Below are 23,669 nucleotides of genomic sequence, written 5' to 3'. Positions count from 1 at the left end.
TGGGCCTGGCCTGGCCATTGCTCAGAGCGCCTTGTCAACATACAGCGCGGAGCCTCGTCCCGAGCGCGGCAAGCGTGGCCGGCCGATGGAGCCGGTGGCTCCCTGACCACCGCGCGTCGGCTGCACTCTCGGTTCCTCTGCGCCCACACGGAAGGCGCCTCGACCACGGGGTGGGCGCCGATCCTCGCAACGCACCGGGTTCCCTCCCCAGGGAAGAGAGGCCAGGAGCCCATCGCCTGCGCCCTCGCAGCAGTATGTGGAGGAGAGCCCCTCGCCTCCGGCCACCATGTACGTGAGTTACCTGTTGGAGAAAGACGGCGCCTCCATGTACCCGGGCTCGGTGCGCCACGCCGGGGGGCTCAACTTGGCGGCGGCGCAGAACTTCGTGGGCGCCCCGCAGTACTCGGACTACGGCGCCTACCATGTGCCCGCCGGGATCGGGCTGGACAACGCGCAGTCCCCGGGATCGCCCTGGCCCGGCGCCTACGGGGCGCCTTTGCGCGATGACTGGAACGGCTACGGGCAGGGGGGCGTCCCTGGGGCTGCTGCCAACGCCGTGCACGGACCCTCCGGCGCGGCAGGGTTGGCTTACAGCCCCGTCGGGGACTACCACCCGCACCCGCACCACCACCACCCTGCGCAGGGGCCGCCGGCGCCCCCCTGCGGAGTCCCCGCTTCCGGGGGGCTGATGCAGCCGCTCAACTCGCCGCCCGGCGCCGAGCACCTTTCTCCGGGCGGCCAGAGGCGGAACCCCTGCGACTGGATCAGGAAACCCACGGCAGGGGGACCCGGTAAGGAAGGAGAAGGGGCAGGGAAGGGCGGCTCGTTGGGTGTCCGGAGGAAGGGGCTGTGGGGCGCAGGCCTGGAGGAAGCCCGGTCACCTCATCACCTACAGGCGCAGCGGGCGGAAGTTGTTCAGTGGGGCTCAGGCGACGCAGCGGCACTCTGCACCAGCTCCGGGGCACGGTTGCCGTGGGAGGGGAAAGAGGGAAGAGTTAAGAAAGCAAGCACTCTGGAAAGGATCGCGGCTGATCTTGCTCGTTTCAAGGGTTAAGGTGACGCGCACACCTCGATCAAATTGAGCCCGGTGCGGGGGTGTTTGGTCGGGGACCTACGGCCTGGTGTGAGGATCTCTCTCGGATTGAAGCGAGACAGCCATCCTACGGAGCCTTCTTTTGGAAATATGCATATATTCGGTCTGGATCCAGGGTTGGCGTGTCTTGCAGGGATGGTGGAGCCGATCGCCAGCGCTGTGAGGCCGGAGGGTTGGGCCGTCCTGCGCGCGCCTGCTTTGCTTTTAGTATCCAGTTCCCTCGTAAAGCCGAACCATTAAAACGAATGCAATCATCAATAGGCTTCCTGTGCTAGCCTAAGACCGTGACAGTTTAAAAACGAATATTATTTCCTGCTAAGTTTGAAAGCCACGCGCTACTCCAGATTCCATATAAACTTTCTCGGAAGTAAGTCCGCTGGCGTCAGTGGCGCTTTACGTGCTGGGAATACCTCGCCCTGTCAATTTATTATACCTCTGCCTCCCCTTAAAAGGCATTTGCTCCGAGGTAAAGGCTGTACGCCTTGCTTACACTGAGAAAATCCCAGTGAAAGCAGCGGGCTTCACTCCTGAGTTGACAAGGCCAGGATTGAGCCAGATTTGTGCATTAAATATTGGGGAAGGTAGTTAGTGGGCAAAGGAACAAAGAGCGAGCCGGCACATTCTCTGGTTCGGATCTGAGTGTAAATGCGGCGGCAAATAAACTTAACAGGCTGCAAATCCACAAACTGCAATCCACAAAACTGAACTTCGTGACTCTCCACAGTTCTTAAAACCAACGAGTGTTTTGCCCTTCAGGGGAGCATGAATCTCAGATCCACCCCATCTGAATTGATATGCCCTACATTTGTGCCAGGATCCCAGCTCAGGATTTACATGGAAGTAAATCCCGTGGGAAGCAGGGGCACTTCCTTCCAAATGAAATTGCGCGTTCACGATCCCCTCTGCAACTGCGCTTCTTCAATACCGTTTAAACTATTTCACAGATTTAGCCTGGATGAGCCGGGCTGTCACCAGAAAGGTTCTCAGACTCTCTCCATCCTGGTCTATTTCCTCCGCGATTCATTCCTGTTGGGCCGGTGAGTTTCCAGACTGTACAAAACTACAGATCTGATTGGAGACAGGCATCTTTATCGCCCGAGCCAGTTAAACTGAAGCATGTGGGCACTAAAACTGCCATTCTAAACACACGAGACACACGCACACATTTCCTGGGAAATCCGTCCCGTTGCAAATTAATGGGACTTTCCCTTTCATGGAGCTTCTCAACCTGGCGAGGTCAAGCCCCATATATAAATCCAAGCACTGCCGCCGAGCTGAAATTTGTGGCTGGCAGGAACTGTCCCCCTAAGGCCTTTCCAATCTGCAGGGGGGTTTCCCACCGACGTTTTCTTTCGGGGAAAGGGCCGTAGCTCCGTGGGAGATCACCTGCTTTGCATGCAGAATGTCCCGGGTTCGATCCCCGGCATGTCCTGTGTCTGAAACCCTGAAGAGCCTCTGCCAGCCAGTGTAGACAGCACTGAGCTAGATGCGACAAATGGTCTGACTCTGAATAAGGCAGATCCTATGCTCCTTTGTCGCTAATATAAATAATTTGGCTTCTGTAAGGGTTCTTTCGAGCGCTCTACGCGCTCCGCCTATTGTACTAATGACATTCCTTACCGTAACTTTGATCGTAGGGTAGGTGAGGCCAGGATTACTTGATGAGGGAAGATCTGTGGTTTTAGTTGTCGGTGGTCCCCGGACCGGTGTCTCCATCCAGCTTCGCAGAATAGGTAGCTATCTCCCCTCTCTCGTCGCTGGGTTTTTGTAAGTAAGGGATACTATGGCGAAGCGCAGCGCCCCGGAGACTTGAATGTGTTCCAAATCTATAGGCGGACATGGATGAACGCGGGAGGCATGACCCAGGCAGAAATTAAAAGCTCGGGAACCCCCTGAAAAGCTGCAATCCTAATAAAACACACTTAATAGCGCAAATCACAGGCATGTTCACTCGGAAGTAAGTCCCCGCTGTGGGCAACGTCTATGAAGGATTGCAGCCTGGATAGGAAGCAAGTCCCATTGAATTCAGTGGGAGTGAATATGCTTCGGATTGTACCATAATGGTGGCGTGGGGATTTCCGTGGGGGATTGTCGCTGGAGAATCTAGCTCACGTGTGTGTGTAACAACAACAGAGAGCCGGCCACGGATGGCTGAGGCCGATGTGTGGACCTCTGTTCTTTACGCGTCAAGTTGCTGGCGTTAATTAGACAACTGAGAACACCCTTCCGGGAGCAAGGATCAAAGCCCAGGAGCAGGAGAGGGCCTCGGCTGACGTTGCTTCTCTAGTGATATTTGAAGCCGGATGACCTGCTGACTGTGTGTGGTTCAGGGATCTGAGCGACGCATCGGCTGCTGCCCTGCGCAGGGGACGCGCGACCGTAGAAAGCAGGGAGTTTTCTGGGACTTCCCGCTTGGCGGCTCCGCAGAGAGTCGGGGAGCCTTGCTTTGGAAACTCTGGTGTATTTGCGAATTGCGGGGGGGGGGGCAGTGATGGTGGTGGTATTGAAGAGCAAATATGCAACTCCTTTTTTTAAAAAAACAACCTTTGTTCCTTATTGTCAATATTTAAAAGAAAACCACTAAATTCGCATATACATTGTTACCGACGAGGGAAAGCGGTAACCCGCAGTGAAAGCACTCAAGAGGAGCGGTTGAAAATCAAGTAATGTAATCTACTTGCAGATGAATTTAAGTTTAGAATTGAAGCGTAAGGCGCATTATTTAGGGCCGTCTTGACGCACACGTTTTGGAATTCAGCCGGACTGGAATCGGTTTTAAAACTCTAATCCTTCTACTAATCCGAAACAGAAGGCAGTTTCATGAAAATCCCCGGGGTTTACTCTTGAGTAATGCCTGTAGGATCCGGTTTCTATCCTAGGGCTGAGCTGGTGAATTATACAATTTCCATGAGCAGTGTTTTGAAGTCCATGATACAGTCATCCATTCAGAATCCCGTGGATAAAATATTGAGAGTTTAGAGAGCGGTAGAATTAGTCACACGAAAAGATAAAATGTATGTAGGGTCGGATCGTCAGAACAATACTGAACCCTGAAAGATTTGCTTTAATGGAAACTGGTTGTTATAATCCCAGAGGCCCTGGAAGTCTCCACATTCTTGCAGTGCACTTCACTTGCGAGTGTAGGTCCATTTGCTTCTAATGTTCTTCTGATGAGCTCACTAATTCTAGCGAAGGTTCAGTCTCAGGACAAAACCTACTGGGAAGTGAGGACACGCGCAAGGAACCAGCCTCAACGACTGGAAAGTTCTCTTGAGCAAGACGCGTTAAAATGAATCCGAGTTTGGCAAGGCTTTGCGCTGCTGCTCCCATTGACTTTTCAACTACGCTTGCGCAGGAGAACTTCCGGTGGTTGTTTGTTTGTTTGTTTTTAAAATCAGGGTATTTGCAGCTTCAAAGACACAGGCGCACACTGAATGACCCGGATCCACATTAGACTAAGAATTCAGAAGCAGTCTATAGTTGTCACTGAGATGCAAGGGCTATTGCCTGGGTTGTACCTACTTCAGATTTTGGATGAGGGAATAATCGCCCATATGAAAAATAGATTCCTTGAGTAGCATGCTGGGAAGCTTTTGCCTAGTCTTCTTCCTGAACTGCTAGTTTTCTCCTGGCAGAGATTCGTTTTCTACAGATGAACATGCCAGACCCAAGTTTGTGAGAACTGTTTTAGGACACAGCTTGGAGATGGGGAACTTGTGACTATTGCACTACAAGTCTACTTAACTCTGACCATTGGGCATGCTGGCTGGGGCTGATGGGAGCTGGAGTCCAACAGCATCGGGAGGGCCCTGTGGTATAAAATGTACATGAGCTTGTAGTGAAGAGATTGATTCTCCGGCCCCTCGCCAGAGGAAAGTGCGATCCAGTTTGTACGCGGCCGCTTGGCTTCCTAACCTCTTAACTGAAGGGCAAAGGCATCGTTCTTGTGCGCAAGAGGCTGATCTGAAGATCCCGTGGGATCAGCTTGATCTAGCACTTTTTCTGGATTGAGAAGAATAAGAGGCAACGGGGGTCCCCTGCGCTCCTCCGCGCGCGTTGGCCTTCCTGCAGGTCGCTTTCCCGTCGAGCTGATACCGGGCTTCATCCTTAAATCATTGGCCGGTGCGCGCGGTTGGTTGTGCACTGATTTCTGACTCATTGGGAAGTGCATACCTTTATATGCCCATTGCCGCTGGGCTGCTAATAATCCGTGCAGAGAGGAGTTGATTCGCGGCTGGGCAGCTCTTCTCTGCAGCCCCGTAGGGCAGCGACCTGGGCTTGTCCACCCAGCCACGGATATGCAATCCCTCTCCTTCCTTTCCTCAAGAAAGATCTCCTCCTTTCCATAGTCTGTTCTGCATAGCTGGGGGGGGGCAGTGTCTTGGTGGGCTTCCCATTGCCTCTGACTGTACATACTCCAGAGTAAGCACATTTGAACACAATGGGAAGTAGCATCTCATTGGTATGCAGCCCCCCCTCCAGGTTCAGTGTCCCAAGGTTCAGAGAAAAAATCCTCTCTGAAACCCTGGAAAGTTGTATTGCTTGTTATTTACTCCAGAGTAAACGTATCTAGGATCTGACTATTTGCACCTCCTAATTTAGAGATGTGGAACCTGTGGCCTGCCAGATGTTGGCTATGTTGGCTGGAGCTGATGGGAGTTGTGGTCCAACAACATTTGAAAGTTCCCCCCTTCTCCTTTGGGACCTAGGGAAGTGCTTGCCAGTACCATTAATTTTAATTCCTGCAGGTTACCTCTATTGGTTTGTTGCAAACTTCTGGTTGCAGCCTTATACACCTTACATGTGAGCAAGTCCCACTGAAACCAAACAGGATCCTATGTTGTGCTTGACTCTCCCACTGAGAGCCAAGAAATTGCTCCCCTTTGACTGGAGCATGCCCTTGAGATGCACAGAGACTGCAACCCTACATCAAACTCAGTGGGGCTTTCTTCTGAGTAGATATGCACAGGATCCTGCCATAAACAGATATCTCACCCCAAAGTGTGATTGAGTGCAACTGGTTAGACCAGAATATAACAATCTGAATTCCAATACATTAGTGAGACCTGGTCAACGTACACCTCAACTCTGCCATGAACTCACCTTTTGCAATGTGGGAATGACTAATAACACTCACATATAAGTACTGGCTGACTTTATATACCTGCATTATTATCCCCATGAGAGAGGGAGACAGAAGTGATGGGGGGTGAATGGTAAACAGATTCGAGGTACTAGTGTTAATTCACAAGCCCATAAACAACTCAGATCCAAAGGACCTTAGGGACCATCTGATTCCTTATGCTCCACCTCAGTCATCTGAGATGCTCAGATGGGACACTTCTGGTGGCTCCCTGCACCTCTGAGGTTGGGTTGGCCTTCACTACAGATTGAGCCAGGGCCTGTGGAACTCCCCACCAGTGGAGGTTTACCAGAAACCATTCCTCCCTTCTTTCAGAGCTGCTCTGAAAACTACATTGTTTTAGAAGGGCCTTTGCAGTATGAATGTTCTCTTCTTAACCAGTTAGTATTTATTAAAGTTTCATGGCTGCTTTTTGCTGGTTTCATTACTATACTTTCCATACCACCATGATATTCTTTTAATGAAAGTGTAGATTGGAAATAATAAATAGAAATCATGGCTGTAGCAGGAGGTCCTGCATCTACAGTAGCCTTTGCAGGAGCAGACTGGTAGTATGGTGCCTTGAGTGAGGACAAAACTCGTCACACATACCCTAAATATTTCTTATTTTCACAATAATTCCTTTTGGTACAGCTGCTTTTTAAATGGATCTTCTCTGTAGGTACCCATCTAAATATAGGCTATTCTTATTTTTATTATTTTGCGCCCCCTCGGCTAGAGGAACCACCCTAAATCCAGCGCTGGCCTTTGCCATTCTGAAGCCCTACAAGCAGATGCCGGGCTGGGGGTTGAGTGGAGTTAGAATCCTAGAATTGTAGAGTTGGAAGGGACCCCAAGGGTCATCTAGTCCAACCCCCTGCAATCTCAGCTAAAGCATCCATCTCAGCTAAAGTTACATAGGCCGAAACAGCTGGAGGGCACCAGCTTGGGGAAGGATGATCCTACAGCACACCTTTCACCATCCTTATTAAGAAGAAAGTCCCACTGAGATCAGCGCGACCTACTCTTGGGTGAGTGTCCTTAGGATAGCAACCTTAGAAGCGACCTCGGATGCTAATGCCCTAGGAAAAGGTTGCAGAGGGCAAGAGGGTCCTGCAGGCACCCCCTTCGCCTTACTTGTGATGCTAATATTGTTCCTCCCTTCTCTTTGGCAGACCCTCATCTGTCATGAGGAGGGGGCTTTAAACCTATCTTGCTTTGATATACACCTTCCTTGCTATTGTTCCCCCCTTTCCCCTTCCCTGACCGCCCCTCACCGGAAAAGAAGAGAAAGGAGAGGGAGGTGGAACAGAAACTTTCGCAGTCAATATTGAAATCTGCCATTCCTCTCTCATTCTCTCTCTCTTTCCTGGGCGGGGGAAGGGGGGAGTGTTGGTGGTTGCGGCAGCTGAGAGTGGGAACAGGCCCTTGGGTGGATTGCAAAATTCTCCGCAGTAGATCAACGGGGAAAATCTTTCTCCCGCCCATCCCATATCTTCACCTCAAGCAAACCAGTGGTTGATTTTCTGCAGTCCTCTCTAGGAGGCATTATTATTTATATGGCTCCCACGTGGTGATCACAGAATCTCTATCATTTCTTTATTTCCTAAAAAGTATATGCATTTTGATTGTAAAAACCAGAACACAAAACAACCCCACTACAAAGTGGTTTACAAAAATAAAAAATGTAAGTCGAGGAAACAGTTAAAACCAGTTATTTAAAATATTAAAAAATATATGATAATTTAGCGATAAACTAAAAACCAGATTAAAACACATGTCAAAATTCAACAAACTTGGGTGCATAAACAAAAATGTTTAGAGCAGGCGCTGAAAAGGGCACAGTGAAGCCGCCGGTCTGCTGTCAATAGGCAGGGACTTCCCAAAGGCGAGAGTGCTGTCACACTAATAACATTAATGTTAGTACAATACTAAACACTTTAAATGCACCTTTACATAATGCAATGCAAAATCGTCAGGCTGCAGTCTTTATCAGGTTTGCCTGGGAGTAAGCCCCACTAAATGGAATAGGACTTAATTTGAGTAGACATGGATTGTACTGTTAGGGTGAAATTGGTGGACTAAAGGTACTTAAGTCTTTTGGTTTCAATGGGTCTACTCTGAGTATAACTAACATTGGCAATCACCCTTAAAAATCCCAGAGAGAGAGAGAGAGAGAGAGAGAGAGAGAGAGAGATCACTTAAATACATAGATAGCAGTCCCATCAGAAATAAGCTTCTATTATTTTTTTCCTGTCTTGAGAGTCTGACAAAATATTTGCAAATGGTTAACTGACATGTCTTCATTCCGACACAATCCAGAGAAACCTTCCAGTGGATCAGGGCCATTATTTTCTCTTCTCTAAGCTCTACCTAGTTCTTCAAGGCTGTCTTCCTCCCCTGCTCATGCCCTGCTCCCAAGCAGACAAAGTTTTCCCCCACTTGCGGGAAACGGCTGGTCTCTTAAATGTTTGGGGTGTCACTCACCAGGTGTTAAAAAAGCGTAAGGACTTGGGGTTAAAGACAACAGCAACCCAAACAAATAAACAAAAAGTGGCAATTCTACCAGTTCATTCTGTCTTAAATCATTTGTCTTCCGAATCTCTCTCTCCGTTAGCGAGATCCTGGGATTCGCTGCAAGCAGTGACGTTTGCGTGAATACACTGTGTATCAGACTTCATAAATCTGATGCCTCACAAATCTTCTGGATTCCCAGGTTGGTGGAAGTTGTAATTCAGAAAATCTGGAGGGCACCAAGTTGGTGAAGGCTGATATATGATGATATGATATATAATATGAGTGACTTCATCCGTGGAATAGTGTGGCTGGGTTTGTGCACCAGTTTTGAACTGGGGTGCTGGGGTTCAATCCCCTAAAAGCCTCAATTGGTCCTTGATTGATTTTACTCAACATAGTCACATAATTGCATTATTTTAACCTGGACAACAATTCTGTAAAGTTGTGGTTTGGATCTGGGTCTTCCCTCTTATTAAAAAACCCATGAAACTTGAGATACCACAATAGCTCAGGCTGCTGTTATCAATAATGTGGAAAATGTGCATTGCACGTGCTCAGACCCTTTAAAAATGATTATTGCTTATAAATACAAAACAAAACCCCAAACTATATTTATAGGGTGCCTTTCAGGGTTGCCTTGAAATGCTTCTGCCATTTTAGGAGAACAGATTTCCTGACGCCAAGTCCAAGTCTGAATGGGCTTGTGGTTTTAAAAAGTTTTAAAGAAGAATGTCATTTTATCAAGAGTGGATTGTATTTGGTTTGAAAATTAGTCTGGAGGCAGAATTAAAGGGAATCAGACCTTGAAGTACAGCATAAATTGTGTAATTGATTGGTATTTGGATTGCTATCTGGTATTGATATAATATGGCGTATATTGGACTTTTGTAATTGAAAATTAATTTAAATAATTTGACAAAAGAAGATCATTTTTGTGGCTTGGGAAAAGTGGTTGCCATATGTTTCTCTCCCTTTCCAACTTTGCTCAGATTAGGGGGAAGTGTAGGTGGCCCAACCTGCATGGCTGCTGTGAAAACAGACGGATGGATCCATTGGCCTGATCCACCCTGCTCGGCATCTCCCTAAATTGGAGAAGAGTCATATTATAAACTCCCAGAGGCAGAGCTTGGACCTGCAGAACGCTCTAGCTTCTCTCCCCAGCATCTGGGAAAGAGCCTGAAATTGCTGCCAGCTAATGTCCTCAGCACTGAGCTAGAAGCAACAATGTTTTTTTGGCCCAGTGGAAGACCGCTTCCTTTGTCCTGTTTTGGACGCCCCTTCCCCCATCTACTGTGTTTTTTGTTTTATTTTCAAAGGGAGGGGGCAATTTGGCTGAAACTGGGAAGACTAGGTCTTCTGCGTTTTATTAGGAGCCCCCTCCCTGCTTCCCACCCCCCAGATGCATCTGAATTCAAGGAGCCCAACCTCTTCCGAACCCCTTTCTTCCTTTCCCGCAATGGGGAGGGGAAGGGACCCGCCTGTCTCCATTCAAATGCGCCGCGCAGAGCGCAAGGGGAGAATGAAAGCGCCTGCCGCCCATTTGTTCCAGGCAACCCGCCTGCGCCTGCGATTCGGGGGCGTTCCGGTGGCTCCTCGCTTTGATAAGATCGCCTTGTAGCGCATTGTCGGCGCTCGTGTTCTACATTGAGCGGCTCCAGGGAGCTCCCTCTGATCAGCCTTGTCTTCGTGGCGGGGAAGCTTTTGTCTGGGGGCTGCAGGGGCCGCGCCTTTCTGCCCCTTTTGTTTTTGTTTAGCCTCACCAAAGCCAGCCTGCCGGCCATTAAACACCTACAGGCAGGCAGAAGAAGCTCAGATCTCTCTATTTATTTGTGGTGCGGGTGGGGGTCTGTTTAAGAAGAGAACCAGTTAAACGAGAAGCGGGAGAAAAGACCAAAGGCCAGGCGCAAACAGGCGCGCTGGAGGGCTGCCTGGGAATCGCAGTGAATTTGGGAAGCGCAGTGAATTTGAAATTGTTATGGCGCAATTTATACTCCTAGTTTGGCCAGCTGTCCTGGGAATAAATTCCCCAGGGAATGGGGTAGTCAGGGTTTTTTTAGGAGGAGAAAAAATGTAGAAAAGTACTGGAACTGGCAAGTTCTTGCATTTACGTTTTGTAACGAGATAGATCTATAGATAAACCTTCAAACGAAGGGAAATTGAAATTTAGGTAGAATTCACTCCTTCTTACTCTGGCCCAAATGTAAAAAATAAAATAAAAAATAAAATAAAAAAATCTGTAACTGGCCCAAATGTGTTTGTGTATAGCTCTGCTTGAAAAAGCCCTGGCTTAAATGACTGTAGAGCTCCTACATTCGTCATATAATTGACTTTGTGGATTGCCCCGTTCCTATTGCCATCTCAGCATATGACTTGCAATAAGAAATACTGTACTGGTGTAAATTAAGCTTCCTTCCTAAGCGGGCTTTTGAATGCCTTCTGAGTAAAACCCACTTTATAGAATCATAGAATATTGTTTCTTGTTGCTTATCTCATTTACAACTGGTGGTGTTTAAATCAAAGCTTTCCAGTCCCTTGAAACTGCAGGAGGAAAGAGCTGATCTCCCAGCCAGATAGTGCCTGCCTGGATATGTAAACCAATTCAGTCCTTTTGCTGTGAATGGCACTGATGCCTCCATGTTTTTTGGAAAGAAGTCAGTTGTTTTACATGGACTTTTATTGATAAGCAAGAGTGCTTGTTGTGGAGCCACATAAATCACTTCATAATTACTAATAACCTCTGATCTCACCTTTCAATTAAATTTTTAAAAGGCACAGTTTAAACAACATGAAATTAAAATAGCATAATACAAATAACTACAGCTATAAAATAATAATAGAAATAGAACAGGAAAGAGTGTGATTTATAATCAACACAAATTTAGGACTTTAAAACACACACACACACACACACACACACACAGAGCCAAATATAGGTGCCTTGGAAGGAAGGAAGGAAATTGTTGTGACTTAATTCCAAGTTTTAAAAAGGCCCTCCTTGGAGAAAGATTTCAAAGGTGGAGTACCACCACCAAGAAGATTGTATTTCCTGGTTCCATCCACTTCATCTCCTTTGATGAAGGCACCTGCAGAACACCCTTCCATGATCATGACCTTCGTCTATTGGCAGGTTGGTGTGGTGGCAGGAGGTCCTTCAAGGTCCTGGTGCCAAGTCAGGAAGAGCTTGAAGCATCAATGCCAGCATTGTGAATTCTGCCCTGCAAATGAACTAGGGTCCAGTGCAGCTGTTCAAGAACTGGTGTGGTATATTCCTAATCGACACTTAACAATTCTTATACCACCCTTCATGTTACTAAGAAGCTGATGGGTAGTGTACAATCAATGAAATATAAAATACAACAGAGGAAACCCTTTAAAACATACATAAGACTCAAATGTCTGGGTAAGCATTTATGTCTTAGGCTGCAATCCTAGCCCCCCTTACCCGGGAGTAAGCCTCACTGAATTCAATGGGACTTAACCTCTGCGTAGACCTGGTTTGGATTGCTCTGTTAGCCTAAGACCAAAAAGGTTACAAAGTGGGTGCCTGGCAAGCCTTCATGGGGAAAGCATTCCATAAAGATTCCAGGTAGTTATCATGCATCTCCATTGTTTCTGGACAACCTTCAAAGGCAGCCATACCTACATTGAACTGCCACAGTCTAATCTAAAGGTTACCAGGGCACAGATAACCATGGCAAGGCAGCCTCTGCCAAAAAGGAGTCATATTTAATGGGGATTTGTATTTGACTGCTCATAGGTAACAAAGTACGTGTATCTGAAGTTTTAATTTGTGGATTCCGTTTCAGAGGTCTTTGCCTTCAAGGACCAGACAGCTACTTTCTTTTCCAGGAAGCAGCTGCCTCACAGTTTAAATACAAACAAACAAACAGCCTTTGCTTACCCACTCTGTTTTGCAAAGGCTAGCCGAGAGCAGGGCAACACTGCTTCCAGAAAGGGTGGTCATGCTAGTCATTTCCAGGAAAAACAACAACAACAACAACAGTCTTGTGGCTCCTTAAAATGTGAATAGATTTATTGTACTGTAGTGTGTTCGTGGAAATAACCATTTTGTGAACGTACCGTACTTATCTTTATAGGCACTTGATCTTTGCACCGAAATGTTGCAGACTATTATGCCTCTTGCATGTCATGACCTTTGGCCCCATTGTTTACATCTTTCGCCTCTGTACCCATGTATACACCTGCAAACTAAGGACAACACATCATACATCAGATATGTGAGAAATCCAAATGTTTCCTCCTTGGAGCGTCTGCAGATTTTATGTGTGTCAAATTTTCATTACTAGAGGTGTACACTCCTCTTCCACCACCCCACATCCAATTCAACTGTGACTCCCCCCCCCCCACAATACCACAAAACTTTATCCTCCTACCTTAGTAGATAGCCCATGTCTAAAGAGGGAATAGTTTATGGGGAAACGTGATATATGTGATATGCAGTTTAATGAGAAAATAAACAGTATAGTACATTACTTCTTGACCAAGTAATGAATTATATATATTTTATAAATTGCACACTGACACACAATTTGTTGGTGGTGGTTTGTGTAAAAAGGCAGTGAAGTAGCTCAGTTGGTGAGAGTGTGGTGCTGATAACACAAAGGTCGCAGGTTCCATCCCCCTACGGGGCAGCTGCATATTCCTGCATTGCAGATGATCCTCAAGCTCGCTTCCAACTCTACAATTCTATGAAATATAATTCACTGGAAATAGTGCAAAACATGTATTTAACTCTCCCACCCACGCCTTTGAAATAAATGGGAATTAAAATGGCTAAACTTTAGTTTGGTTGTGACTTAAGAGAGCACTGCTTAACAGAAAGTTGAGCATCAGACCTGGGAAAGGGGAGGCCTGGGTTTATACGTATTTGTATAAGTGATGAAACGGTTGGGACTTGATTCCCAGGTTCTAAAAATGTTTATTATTGTGATATAAGTTAAGCACAATTTGAATGACTTATACTTTGATCTCCAATATTAAGTGATCTGTCTGGGGACAAAGGTAAAACTGTTAACAAGCCTTTACCAAAAAAAAACCCCGCACTACCTAGGCTTGTTTTGATACTTCGTAAACGATCTAGTGAGACTGCACACATGAGATGAACTATGCTTGCCTGCAGCTTCAGTTCATTTCTGGGGGGTTTATGAGTGCAGGAGAATCTCCCACTGGATTGAACCACAGAGACAAGACCTAGCCAAACTCAAAAAGTAGGCCCACTGAAATGAATGAAAATGACTAAGTTTGTTCCATTAATTTTAATGGGTCTGCTCCACTTAGTGCAATACCACCCATTAATTCTACTGTAGTTTTGGGACTCCATTCCTAGTAAGTGGAAGTTTGTAGAAGTCATAACAGGCCAAATTACAGAGTGCCAAATAATAATACAGATGCACAAATCAAGGTGCACCCCCCCCCAATGCATTGCTTTACTGTTGTGTTTTTGTGTGTGTTTGGCTTGGGGGCCATAAACCCAGCAGCTGCCTCCTTTTTACAAGCGTGCATTGTTTGAAAATCACTTCCTCTTGAAGCCAGACGTTTGAGGGCTTATAATTTAAACTAGCAGGAAGAAGAGGGATCCCTTCTAACCTGCTGTGTTTGGGGGATGGGGTGGAAATAAGCAACAGCTAAGTTTTGGAAACCGTAAAGGCCCAGGGTTATTGGAAGGCCTCCTGCATAAACATGTCAAGCAGGGATATTTTGAAATGTTGTTTTGTTTTGTTTTGTTTTGCTTTGGTCAACTGTCTACAGAAGCCTCAGTAGCTAGAGACTAATGGGGATTTTTCACAGGGGATAGCTTCTTGCTAAAGCCAAACATTCTCCAAATATACCGTCCAAAGAATGCACCAAAGAAATGGTGCTGTAATTGCACTTCCTTTAACGGACATGCATCTCTCTCCTCAGTGAAAACCAGGACGAAAGACAAGTACCGCGTGGTCTACACAGATCACCAGCGGCTGGAGCTGGAGAAGGAGTTTCACTACAGCCGCTACATCACGATTCGGAGGAAAGCTGAACTGGCAGCCAATCTGGGATTGTCAGAGAGACAGGTGCGACTTTGGCTATTTCTTTGCTCTGTAAGATGTCCAAGGCCCCTGCAGCCTCCCAGAAAATCCTCTTTGGCATGGTGCTTTAGCTTCAGTCCATAAAAAAAGACCTATCAGTACAATCCATTAAGCAGTCAGGCCAAGGTCCTCCCATGAATCATAGAACTGTAAAGTTGGAAGGGACCCCAAGGGTCATCTAGTCTAACCCTCTGCAATGCAGGAATCCATCCCTGGGTGGGCTCGAACCACCAACCTTCTGTTTAACAGCCAGATGCACTGACTCATTGTGCCACCTGCTCTCTTAAAAGCCTCATGTTTTTTGGTTTTTTTTTAAGTATGTCAGCTAATGTCCTTCCAGGAACAAAAGCATGGGACTTCCTGCACATGGTGTCTTTAGAAAACGGCCGTCTGTTGAATCAGACACTGGTCCACCTAGGTCATTAAGAGTGACAGGGACTGGCAACAGCTCTCCAGGATTTTGAACAGGGGTGTTTTCCAGTCGGGGATTGAACCTGTGACCTCCTGCATGCAAAGGATGTGCTTTCCCATTAAGCTCTGGCCTTTCTGTCTAGAGATGCCTTATTCTATAGGTATACTTGCCAACAAGCCAGGAGTTGGCTGTGGCTGCTTATTGTGTATATGCTAAGTGGCAAAGCTGGATTCTGTAAGGAATGAGAGAAATTGCTTGGCTCAAGGGAATTGTAAACCACAGCTTTCACTTTCATATGGGAGATATAAATCTAACCTTAAAATGTATCTTAAAAAAATATTTTGTGCTATACTTCTTTTTTGCTAAAATACTACTACTACTATCTTTATCCAAAGATCTCAGGGCAGTTTACAAGATAAAAATACAAGATAAAAGCACAACTAAATCGTTAGAACAAAAACAAAACAAAACAAAAAACCCCGCTCCCACAAACACATTCAAAAGCCCATAGAATATTAATCGGCTAAAGGCCTGATTGAAGAGGAACAAAACTTCCAACAAACTGCAGCTCTTTATACCCCTTCCTCCTGTAATGCTAACCCTAACACTATTCAGTGCAGAATTTTTTGTACTACAACTCCCATCAGGGCTAGCTCAGTGTTTTTTCTTGCTCCAGAAAAGATGAAGCCATACAATACCCCAGGCCAGCTAAGTTATTTTAGCATCTGAAGCAAAGAAAACCCTTAAGTGCCTCTTGGAGAGCAAAATCATAGTAAATAAACTTAATAATTTGCTTCCTTTTCCTGACACTTAAAATCTGCTGCCTGAGGCAGCTACCTCACTCTGCCTAATGGCAGGGGTGGTCCTAGCTCCCATCATCCCTTACCACTAACCATGCTGACTGGGGCTGATGGGGCTGCAGTCCCTCAGCATCTGAAGGACCACAGGTTCCCCACCTCTGATTTAAAGCATGCAATTGATTTCAAAATGGCTTTCTCATCTGCATGAACTTAGAAATGCATGCATTTAGAAATGTGGGTTAAAAGGCATGTTTATGTGTCTCCTTTGAAAACATCCTTTCAAGTCCTTGTGCTGAAAGTGTTAGGTAGGTATGAGGCTAAGTTCTGTGGCCGTGGAAGTGAGGGGCATTCATTTACATGGCTATATCATCTCACTTCCATTTGTACGAAGCTCTCCCACCTCCCATTTTTATCCTCATAATGACCCAATGAGGTTCTAACTGGTGGAGATTATTGGGTTTCAAGGCTGAATGGGGGTTTGAACAACTCACTACACTTCCAGTATTTTGTACAAAGATTCACTCCAGAGTCAGCCAGCTCAAATCAAAGGAAATGATTTTGAGCAAATCAACACTTCTGCTCCTTTGATCAGTTGTAATCATAGGATTTCCCTGAATGTATCAATTTCCAAGAGAATGGTGCAATCTAGGGCAAGTGTCCTGGTGTCACATTTTGGTCGGCAGACCACCCTGCAGAGACCATATCACAATGTTTCGTGAACAGTGTCAACTCCCCATGAATTTGATGGCAAGCCGTTCAATCCACTCCAATTAGATGTCCTCCGCACCTCCACCCCTTTTTAAAGCATCGCTACCCTTTTAGTTCTGGCAGGTTATTTGTTCTTTTAACATTCAGCATGATAACCAAAAAAAGTTGTTATGTATGCATGGACTTGCTTTGCTGTGCAACGTAGCACTGTCACCACAAAAGCCAACTTCCAAAACAGGTACGGTATGTGGCTGAGCACTCGTTCCATGCGAGCACTCATTGTGTGGCTTCACAATTTCATGCAGAGTGTGTTGGGAGTGTTGTGGGCTGCACTGAAGACTTTTGTATGAAAAGGTTCCAAGGTCTAATATCTGATAGACCTGATCAGGCCAAGGTGATTAAACACACACACACACACACACACACAGAGAGAGAGAGAGAGAGAGAGAGAGAGAGAGAATGAGAATTGGATGCCTTTAATCAAAACTGCAAGCAAGGTTCCTGACTGGCCCAGAACCTATTCATAATGCCAGATGTTGGCTATGGAATTTAAGAAGTCGTTTAAGATAAAAGTGCCTTTCAGCATATGATATGCAGTGTTACTCTCACTCACTACACAAAACCCAGAGGTATCATCACTTTCTCCTTAGAGGATATGATTTCTGGGCAAAACATAAAAATGAGGTAGGTGTGTGTGTGTGTGTGTAGAGATTATAGTTTGTAATTTTAAGCAGTATTAACCATTTTTCTTTTGCTTTTGAGTATTCTGTTTTCACTGGTTGGGCTTTCTCCAGAGTGTACTGATACTTTATTGCAATGAAGCTTTATAAATATAGTAGGTAAATGCACAAAGAGGGCAAGTCCCTTTGTCGTCGTCCCCACCCCACCCCCTTTCTGGGGTCCATGGCTTGAGAATTGCACTTGCTTTTCATTCAAATAGTGATACACAGATTATTCACAATTTACATGCATTTAACTTGTGCACATTCAGCTTTATGCACTTGGCAAAAAACTACAAAAAAACAACAACATTAAAATTGGGGTGGGTGTCTGGGGAAAAAACTGTTTGGTAATCCCACCTGCATTTGAACCTAATGTGTTTTGACTACACACAATTTTGGCTTTAGGCACAATCTCTTGAACATAATCCTTGGGGTTGTCTGTTGGCCAGGCATCAATATCTGGAGGGACACAGGTTCCCCTTCCCTAGTTTTAAGGGATCTTCAGCACTACTTTGAAACAAGTGGCTACTGGCTCACCAAAGGAAGCCACTGGGCTTGGCTCCAGAAACATATGAAATATTGGATTAAAGTTTCAACACAATATGGCCAATCTAAAAGCGATGAGGGCCATATCACTGCCTTTACTATTTCATTTCCCATTTCATGCAAGATGGGAGATGGGGAAAGCGCCTCTGATGTGGAATGTTTTCCCTGTGATCCTACAGAAGTGTGGAGAATCTATTGTGGTTATTCAGTGCTGAGAAGGTATGCTCTGTCTATGCTCATGAGGCATTCTGACCCTTAAGTCCAGAGTCTGAAATGACCTAGCTGCAGCACTGAGAACTTGATTAAATCCCTATAGTGGAATCTTGGCACACCTGGACAGTGTTTTAGGTTTAAGGTGGAAATGACAATTCCATGTGCGCTCATATATCCAGTTCACATATTGGGTTATGAGGCTGCTTTGTATATATCAACATGCTCAGGAGGGAGAGTTTGTTTATTCCATTCCGATCACCTTAAGAGACTTTCCAGGCAGCCTCCCTAACTGCAGTCTTTGCGGATATTACAAAAGTCACACACCTTCGTTCTCAAAGTCCAAGAGAGTTGTGTTTCTAACTTTTCTGAGTGCCACCCCTGTTCCGAGTGTCCTTGCATTTCCTGGAAATGCATTAGTTCTGAGTCAGGCTCCCATGTGCGTAATGGCTTTTCTTTTCTTCTGTCACTTATATAAGGGCTGGTGTTTTGATGACGGCTGCATTGATTTCTAGAGTCCCTGTTTGGCCATGAAAGCCGTAAGAAATCAGCTAAGCTCTAATGTACCATATCTGTTTGCTACTGTGGTTGTATTTTGGATATAAACCTGGGATTTATTTTCCATTCCCACTCTTCCTGTTTTGAGCTTGCCATTAGTTTCCCACTCCAAATATATATTCCCTTAAAATGGGGTGAGGGGAACCCAGCTTAACCACTTTGAAAAAATAACCCCCATGAGCAAACCATTCTAAATTGAAACTAATGTTCAGCGTGCCCAAACAATTTCCAATCCTAAATATAGATATGCCTCATCCTGTCCCCTTAGTAAGATTCCTAAAGTAATGAGAAATGAGAAATTTAAATGGAAGGCTTATTATAATCCCCCATAATTGAATAAAGGATGTTTCTTATGCAGGTAGCGTTGACATGTCTCCTAATTTAGAGAGGACAGTCCCTTGTCTGAAAGGCTGCCTGGTTCTAGTCTGATTTGAAAATAGAGAACTCCAAGAATGAAATTACCCATTAACATTATTATTTCTTAAATTTCTATATTGCCCTTCATCTGAAGATCACAGGGCTATCTACAACATCAAAACACAAGAATACATAGCATTTTTCTTTCAACAGGCTATTATATCCCAAATGCTTTGGTTGACAAGATGGATACAGTCATTGGTAGCCCTAAGAAAGTGTCAGCAAATCCTTACAGGACAGAAACCTCTGTAAAAATTAAATAAAAAATATGATATGTGTAATGCCAGCAGAAAAAATATATATGTAAAATGTAACTATACAACACAATACAGATCTTATACTTGGAACTGGGGTCACTGATGTGGGAATGTTCAGGGAGGCAGAAGAGGATATGTTGTTTATTAATATTCTTCCTAACTTGTGCTAGCAAGTTCTATAATTTAGCAGAAGTCAGAGAGAGAGAAAGAAGTCAGAGAGAGAGAGTGGCAGCATGCCTTGTCCTTTTGGTTACCTGGACAAGTAAGGTCACGTCCACCTCTAGTCACATGCAAAAGGAAGTATATCCCAACCAGGAGGAAACAGGAAGTTTTCAACTGACTGGACCAAACATTCCCTCGCATGTCCACTCTAGGAAAACAAGGAATGTTGAACTTGACTGCTACTTATGTATCACATCCCACAACTAACATACTTTTGGGCACCTTAGGTCTTCCTCACTATGGGGAAAGGTGAACATATAGACAATACTGAACCAGACAGACCAAAATTCTGACTCAGAATAAGGCAACTCCTTGTGTTCACATGACAAGGCTCTTTTCTACAGGGCTGACCCTTGAAGTGGGAAGGAGGTGTGTCACGGGCCTCCCTTACATTGAATGAAGTCATCTAGAGACATAGGCAATTTCCTGTGCTGAACATACACTCTCTGCTTTTGATACCCGCCAAGTATAGGCATTGACTTGCAACAGATTTTGGAATTCTGCTTCTGATATTATATTTTAACACCTGGTAACAATGTCATCATATTTTATTAGCTTTTCAACAGATGTTGTTGAAGAACATGTCATAGTCAAAGAAATAATATTGCCCTGGTTTGCTTGAAATTTTAACTCTGGAGGCTCACACATTAGTTTATAAACATGGAGCACAATTCAGTCCAAGTGAATTAGACTTGACTTTGTTTGATTTCCATGGAAAATTAAGAACATGCTTAAGATTATGTACGTATGTATCAAAAAACAAGGGTGTGTACACTTTTCAGTCCAGTGAATTGAGCCTCCCAATCATTCCCCCCCACAATTAATGTTTACCCACTGACTACTTTAAAATTTTTAAAATTATTGAGGGTATTGGTGGACCACTTAATGTTTTTTCTAACTGTGGTAGCAATTGTAATGCCCTGGGCTAGATGCTGTATGATTTTTAATTGTATTTTTTATTGCTTCTTTTATTTCTTATCTATGCATTTAGTATTAGTGTCGTTATTGTTATCTCCATTTTGATTAATTTACTACTGTCCTTCTAAACCATTATCTCAAGGTGATTTACATATAATTAAGAACAATTAAAGGCACAACAATAACAAAACATTTAAAACAACACTTAAAACCCTAATAAGTGGACACTCATGGTAAAGACTCATTTATCCAGCTGGGAAGTACCTCAGAACAAAAATGTTTTTAATTATTTCCAGAATGTACACCTAGTGAGCAACTGTCGTATTTCAACAGGAATGCTATTCCACAGAATTGAAAAAGTGATACAACATAAGAAATAAAAGAAGCAGTTAAAATTGAGTTTAAAAGCAGTGTAAGCATTTAATGCAAATAGTGTGCTATCTCTTATCTTCAACCACAAATCCACAGACATGCTGCAGACCACCTGAATGAAGCTTGCAGATTACTGATGGTCCCCGGATCACAGTCTGGGAGCCCTTGGCCGAAATCCTCTAACAGTGGGTTAGTCGTCATGTCTACCCCTCTGTTGTGCTTCAGATTGATAATGTGCTGACATTTTCTATTTTTAAAAGTGCCCGTCATCTATGTCACTAGACACTGGGTGCTTTTTTTTGGAAAACATATATATTGACTGTAAACCTCAATCTTTTTTTTTTTTTAAGTTGCAAAACTGCCCTGGGAGAAGGTGGGAGTAGGACCACACCCATCAGCCAATGTGCTCTGTGAGTAACTGGCTCCTTCTTCCACACTACAGAACCAGTTTCTTCTGAGCCCAGTCTTCCTTTAGCCTGCTTGGACTTAATGCCTGAGAAATGTGGGTGTGGCTAGCCCAAAAATGACCTGGCCTGGGGAACCTAATTAGGCCTGTGGTAGGCCTCAAACTGGGATGAGTGTGATTCCAGAGTGCAGACACTAAAGTGTTTTAGGTATGTCCGAATGCACTCTTTAACACCCTTCCACTGAATTAAAGGGGCTCAGAAGTGTATCACTTGGGCCAGACTGTAATCTTTACATTTTGGTGTGAAGAAAAAAGAGATAATTTAATAATTCAGGATCCTATCAGTTTTGCTAAGAAGATGCAAACTTAACAATATGGAAATTATGTTCCATCTCCATGACAATACAAGTTTGTTTGCTCCCTCCTTCCCCCTGAAAAACATGTTATCTTTCTGCTTTGAAAAGGAGAGCTTAGATTCTCAGGAATTTATGAGGAGCCCACCCTCTTTCTACACATTCTTCACTCCCTGTCCTTTTCTGCAGGACGGGAAGATTTTTTGCTCAAACAGCCCAATCCTCTGAATCTTTTCTTGAAGTAAGTCCCACTGTATTTGTGGACCTCCTTCGCAGGTAAGCATGTACAGGAATGCAGTCTTAGCTGTTGTCCATAAAGTACCTTCTTAGTACATACTGAGGAAACACGTAATGCAGAAGGACCATAGCTTTGGGGTAGAGGATCTGCCTTGCAAGCGGAAGTTCCAAGGTTCCATCTCCAGCATCTTCAAGTGGGATAATGGGAGAGCCATTCTCATGGGTCTATAGCACTAAGTTGCTGGAACTTATTTTGTCTTCCTCTTCCCCCAGGTGAAAATCTGGTTTCAGAACAGGCGGGCAAAGGAGAGGAAGATCAACAAGAAGAAGTTGCAACAGTCTCAGCCAGGGGGTGTGCACAGTGGATCAGAACCCATGAGCCCAGTGTCCTCGATGCAGCCAGGGACAACTGGCTCCGGCCCCAATGGAGGGGGAGTGTTGAGTGCTCCCGGTTTAGTGCCAGCCACTGCACAGTGACAGCCGCTGGGGAGAAAAGACTGAGCAGCTGGATGCGTCCTGCTCTCCTTCGTTGAAGGGGAGGCACACATGCACACCAGCCCCTGGTGGGGAAAGGCCACTGGTCCATTGGTGAAATCGATACAGGGACACTGTGGCTCTGCGTCCCACCTGGACTTCTATACACAGCACCACACTCCAGCTTTTGGTTTCCTGCGCATTTGTACAAAATGTACTGTGATCAACCCACATTGTGCGGCAACAGGGGAGGGGAGGAGATTTGATTCCCCCCACCCCCATGATTTACTTCACTTTGTTTCCACGCTTGTGGTAGGTGCCACACAACTGACACTCCTCTTTGCAAATGAAAAACACTGCTATCTCAGGGAACTGGGCCTGGAATGCCTTTTGTTGTTGTTGTTTGTTTGTTTGTTCTTGTCATTCCTGTTTTTTTATTACCAATGTTGTTGAGCAAATGATAAATATTAGTGGGCGAAAGAAAATGGGGGGAGGGGGTTAAAGCATATTTCACTTTGTTTTCCTGGTACTCTAGATATATCAAAAGGAGCACTGTTCGTGGGGGAAGACTGAGATAAACAGCAGCTGAAATGCTCCAAAGAAATGGCTTGATACAAATTGCTTGCACAAGAGATCACAAAGTTGGCACTGAAGGCCATCTCTTCAGATTTATGCATCTCTGTGGCATTGCAAACTGGAAAGAAGCAAATCCATTTTGACAGGAGGTGGTACTCAAGCAGCAAATGCTTTGAAAAGACAAGGTTTACATCTGCAGAAAACTTATATGAGGCACTCAGGACCACAGTTAGCGGTACAGCATCTGCACTGCATGGAGAACATCCCAAGTTCACTTCCCGGCTCCTACATTGAATTGTACAACAACTATATTGTACCCTGCAATGGATTTAAATTGTAAATTATTTGGGGGCCAACCTGGAGTAAGAGGCATGCTTAAATTATACAGTGGTACCTCCTGCCAACCTAGCAGTTCAAAAGCACGTCAAAGTGCAAGTAGATCAATAGGGCAACTTGTATTACCGGCGGGCAGGTAAACGGCATTTCTGTGTGCTGCTCTGGTTCACCAGAAGTGGCTTAGTCATGCTGTCCACATGACCTGGAAGCTGTACGCCGGCTCCCTTGGCCAATAAAGCGAGATGAGCGCCACAATCCCAGAGTCGTTTGTGACTGGACTTAATTGTCAGGGGTCCCTTTACCTTTAACTCGGGTTAAGAACTTAATTCG

At 45.1% G+C, this 23,669-nt stretch overlaps 1 protein-coding gene and 1 long non-coding RNA gene across 2 annotated transcripts in view; one reads left to right on the top strand and one right to left on the bottom strand.

Moving 5' to 3' along the window:
• The window catches only part of LOC307215185, a 371,333-nt gene that overhangs the window by 79,392 nt on the left and 268,272 nt on the right, over positions 1-23,669 (bottom strand). The window lies entirely within an intron of this gene.
• CDX2 (caudal type homeobox 2) lies at positions 40-23,056 on the top strand. Its single transcript, XM_079974135.1, has 3 exons — positions 40-791; positions 14,655-14,800; positions 22,227-23,056. Exons 1-3 carry the CDS (start codon positions 287-289, stop codon positions 22,428-22,430), a joined length of 855 nt encoding a protein of 284 aa, XP_079830261.1. The 5' UTR covers positions 40-286; the 3' UTR covers positions 22,431-23,056.

Source organism: Podarcis cretensis (assembly GCF_951804945.1).
Source record: "Podarcis cretensis genome assembly, chromosome: 4".
In the NCBI taxonomy this organism is placed as follows: Eukaryota; Metazoa; Chordata; class Lepidosauria; order Squamata; family Lacertidae; genus Podarcis; species Podarcis cretensis.
Note: the sequence above shows the minus strand (reverse complement) of the source record. Positions and strands in the feature narration are given on the sequence as shown.

Bases quoted from the DNA above. Each gene is read 5' to 3' on its own strand.
- CDX2 (XM_079974135.1), top strand. From the start codon at position 287: ATGTACGTGAGTTACCTGTTGGAGAAAGACGGCGCCTCCATGTACCCG. The intron at 792-14,654 runs GTAAGGAAGGAG...CTCTCTCCTCAG, and splicing joins ACCCACGGCAGGGGGACCCG to TGAAAACCAGGACGAAAGAC. The intron at 14,801-22,226 runs GTGCGACTTTGG...CTCTTCCCCCAG, and splicing joins TGGGATTGTCAGAGAGACAG to GTGAAAATCTGGTTTCAGAA.